This window comes from Hipposideros armiger, unplaced genomic scaffold (genome assembly GCF_001890085.2).
Source record: "Hipposideros armiger isolate ML-2016 unplaced genomic scaffold, ASM189008v1 scaffold_72, whole genome shotgun sequence".
NCBI classification, from domain to species: domain Eukaryota; kingdom Metazoa; phylum Chordata; class Mammalia; order Chiroptera; family Hipposideridae; genus Hipposideros; species Hipposideros armiger.
In genome coordinates, this window is record NW_017731422.1 from 1,558,486 (window position 1) to 1,562,517 (window position 4,032).

The 4,032-nt window shown below is 38.5% G+C and overlaps 1 protein-coding gene across 4 annotated transcripts in view; it reads left to right on the forward strand.

Annotated features, from left to right (window-relative positions):
• SUPT3H (SPT3 homolog, SAGA and STAGA complex component) overlaps nucleotides 1–4,032 on the forward strand; it is a 455,615-nt gene that overhangs the window by 423,633 nt on the left and 27,950 nt on the right. The window contains exons 12-13 of one of the 4 annotated variants that reach the window (XM_019642792.1): nucleotides 3,499–3,579; nucleotides 3,931–3,940. The exons of the other annotated variants lie outside the window; for them this stretch is intronic. Coding sequence (XP_019498337.1) covers nucleotides 3,499–3,552 — 54 coding nt within the window. The 3' untranslated portion in view covers nucleotides 3,553–3,579; nucleotides 3,931–3,940. Of the gene's footprint in view, nucleotides 1–3,498; nucleotides 3,580–3,930; nucleotides 3,941–4,032 lie in introns of those variants that run through there. 4 annotated transcript variants of the gene reach the window in all.

A 4,032-nucleotide genomic window follows, 5' to 3' on the forward strand; every position in this document is an offset into this window, starting at 1 on the left:
TCATTTATATATAAGTATACATAAGCATGTATGTATATGCAACATAATTGAATACACTGTTGCTATTATTTTGAACAAACTGTTATCTATTAGATCAATTAAGAATAAAAGTAAAATTTTTATTGTACCTTTGCGTATTTCTTCTCCACTGCTCTTCCTTTCTTTATATAGATCCAAGTTTCTGTCCTATATAATTTTCCTCTCTAAAGAACAATTTTTTAACATTTCCTGCAAGGAAGGGCTATTGGGGTCAGCTAGCGGGCGGTGAAATCCCTCAATTTTTGTTTGTCTGACAAAGTATTTCTCCATTACTTTTAAAGGATTATATCATAGGACACAAAATTCTAGGTTGGTGGGGTTTTTTTCACTCAACCTTTAAATATTTCACTCCATTCTTTTCTTGCTTACATGGTTTCTGAGAAGTTAGGTGTAATTTTTACCTTTGCTTCTCAGTAGGTAATGTGGTTTTTTTTCCTCTGGCATCTTTCAAATTTTATCTTTGATTTTTTGTATTTTGAACATGATATGCCTAGATGTCGTATTTTGTTGTTATTATTTTTGTTGATTTCTTTGTTTTATTTATTTACTTATTTATTTTTTGTATTTATTCTGCTTTATGTTATCTGAGCTACCTGGATCTATGGTTTGGTGTCTGACATTTATTTGGGGAAATTCTCAGTCCTTATTTTTTCAAATATTTCTTGTGTTATTTTCTCTTTTCTCCTAATGATATTCCCATTATGCATATGTTACACTATTTGTTTAACTATCCCACAGTTCTTGGATATTCTGTTTTTTCCAGTCTTTTTGCTCTTCACTTTTCAGTTTCAGAGGTTCCTATTGAGATGTCCTCAGGCTCAGAGTTTCTTTCTTCATCTGTATCCAGTCTACAAATAAGCCCATCAAAGGCATTCTTCACTTCTTCTACAGTGTGTTTCTTTTTCTCTCTAGCATCTTTTTCATTTTTTCTTAGAATTTCCATCTCTTTGCTTATATTGCCCATGTGTTCTTGCATGATATCTACTTTATTAGAGCCCTTACCATATTAATCATAGTTGTTTTAAATCTGCAGTCTATTTCTAACATCCCTGTCATAAATATGTCTGATTCTGATGCTTGCTCTTTCTCTTCAAAGTGCATATTTTGCCTTTTAGTATGCCTTGTAATTTTGTCTTGATAACCAGACACGATGTACTGGGTAATAGGAAATGCTATGAATAGGCCTTTATTACTGCGGTGGTCAGATGGGGACAGGAAGCATGCTACAGTCATATGAGTAGGTGTCAGTCTTTTAGTGAGCCTGTGCCTCCGGACTGTGAACTTCACAATTCCTTCTTAGTAACCCCCTCTCCACTCCCACTGCTACCCCCTGACAGGTGGGAAAGGATGGCTTCAGTGGGCTGAAGTTGGGCATTTCCCTTTTCCCAGGTCAATAAGGCTCTGATAAAACCCCAGCGGGTTAGGCTCTGATTAAATCGTTTTTCCTGAGCGCAGACCTCAAAACCAGAATGCTCTGGAGTATATCAACATGTTTTTCCCCTCTGTCTGCCTGAGGCAAGAGGGGGTTTTCCTACCGTATTCACTGTGGAAGCCTGGTAGAGCCCCAGGAGGTAAAACTCACAAACGTGTGGGGCTCACACACTATCCCCCATGACTGAATCCCCCTGAAGTTCTCTCTCTCAGGTGGGGCCACACTGAGCTTCTAGCAATTTGTCAATTACAGTTCAGGTTACCCTCCCCTGGCACTGGTTTCTGCTTGTAGACTTATGCTCCAGTAAGCTGTGACTCTGTATTCACCTGTCTCTTCAATTTTAGGGGCAGTGGTTTGCTCTGTGACCTCACTTCTTCTTTGGATCTATGAATAGTTTGTGATTTTTCAGTTTGGTCAGCTTTTTAATTGTTGTTAAGACAGAATGGCAACTTCTAAGCTTCTTAACATGGTGGGCCAGGAATCATCAGATTATTCCAATTTAATATAAAGAGTTTATATCAGTCCCTAAGGCGTGATTCAAAAGAATTAGTTGAATGCTTATATAATATGAGCATTTCTTACCTGAATTTTGATAAACCCTTCAGTGGTATAGTGTGGATTGGTGTCGTAGAATTAATATTTATATTGACAAGCATAGCCTGTAGACTGGCATTTGGAACCAAATAAGTCAAGCTTTCCCTCCTCTGGGTCTTACCTAGAACATTCTTCTGTCCTGCTAACCATTCTCCTCTCGTCCCCAACTCCGATCTCAGCCAATGTCATTTCCTTCAAGAAGGCACCTTCATCACCACCACCCACCTCTACCGCCCTCTTATAGGGTCCCATTATACTCAATACTCATTTTTTAAGTTGTGTCACTTTTGTCATTTCTCATACAATACATCTCCTTCATTAGACTGTTCAACATGAAGGGCAGGAATCCCATCTCTGATCATTGCTGTATCTTCTGCACCTTATACTCTATTGTTGAATTAATGACAGTAAATTCATACAGAAATATACCTTCTCAGCTGCCTAGCCTATGTGATTGATATTATTAACTTCTATGTCCTGATGGCTCTGTGTCATAATGTTTGGTATTTGTTGTCTTCAAAGAATCCTTAAGAACCTTAATTATAATTTATTTACGATCCTAAATTGGTGTCTTGACCATTGATAAACAGGTATTGCTATCGATGTTCTTATTTTTTGTGTTGTGTTTTTTGATGTAGCGCAGGTCAATGAGGCAGTATTTTCTTTCTATGTTTATCTNGATGCAAAACCTGTGGATATGGAGAGCCAAATGTACTTGATTTTCTCTTTTCTTATACCTTCACACAGTGTTTGAGATGAAAATGCCACAGTTTTGAGAATATAATTTTAAGTTTTTTGCCCTCTAGATTTATCATTTAGGAAAGCCTTACTTAATAGTACCCTTTGGGGCCAGTCTTTAAAGTGACACAGCACCCCTTTACCTGCTGAAAAAGCCACAAAGGGGAAATTTCCTGCCTGGGTGGAAGCAGAACTGATCTCATTTGACCCACTCAGCCCAGAAAATCAGTGATCGCACCATTGCAAGTGCAGCTGTTTCTACTTCCTACACTGATTTAGGTTTTTGGGGCCTTAAGCAGTGCTCTCAGTTTCCAGATTATCTGGTTAAATCCAGGTGGAAGAAGCCAGACTTCTTCCATACCACACAGATGTATACAAGAAAATAGTGAAAACAGGTGCGTTACCACCTTTATTACTTTCCTAACACAGCTGTCACAAAGTACCACGAGCTTGGTGGCTTAAGACAACAGAATTTTATTATCTCACAATTCCAGAGGCTAGAAGTCCGAAATCAAGGTGTCAGTAGGGCTGGTTCCTTCTGAGGGGTCTGAGGGAGAATCTGTTACATGCCTCTCCTAGCTGGTGGTGATGACCAGCCATCCTTAGTGTTCCTTGGTTTGTAGACGCCATCACTCCAATCTCTGCTTCTGTCTTCATGTGGCCTTCTCCCCTGTGTGTCTCTCTTCTTCTTATAGGGATACCAGTTATATTGGATTATGGCCCACCTCCAGAACTTCATCTTAACCTGATTACATCAGCAAAGACCCCATTTCCAAGTAAGAGTACCATAACTGCTGCCCGGAGTTAAGACTTCAACTTAGGTTTTTGGAAGAGACAATTTAACCAATAACACCATCTAATTACCATTTTATGAAGATGGTAATTATAAATAAAATTTGCCCCAGCATAAGCCCCATAAAAATAGATCTGCTGATTTTATGGTGAAACAAATGACCGAAAAGAAAAGAAATTAAACAAGGCACACTATACTGAGGGGTAAACAAATTTACCATTGTTATCTCTCCATACTTAATAAAGATTTTCAATATTCTTGAGAAATATAATTACAACATAACTCTGGAGCAACAAAGTAATGGAATACCTTCTCTCCACCTTCTCGTTTATAGTAGAGGCTGGTTTCCTTACTTGACCTTTCTGCACCCGGCACACAGAGCTCTCAGGTTAGTGATCCAAGACTCCAGATTGGAGATTTTACAAGCTTGTCACTC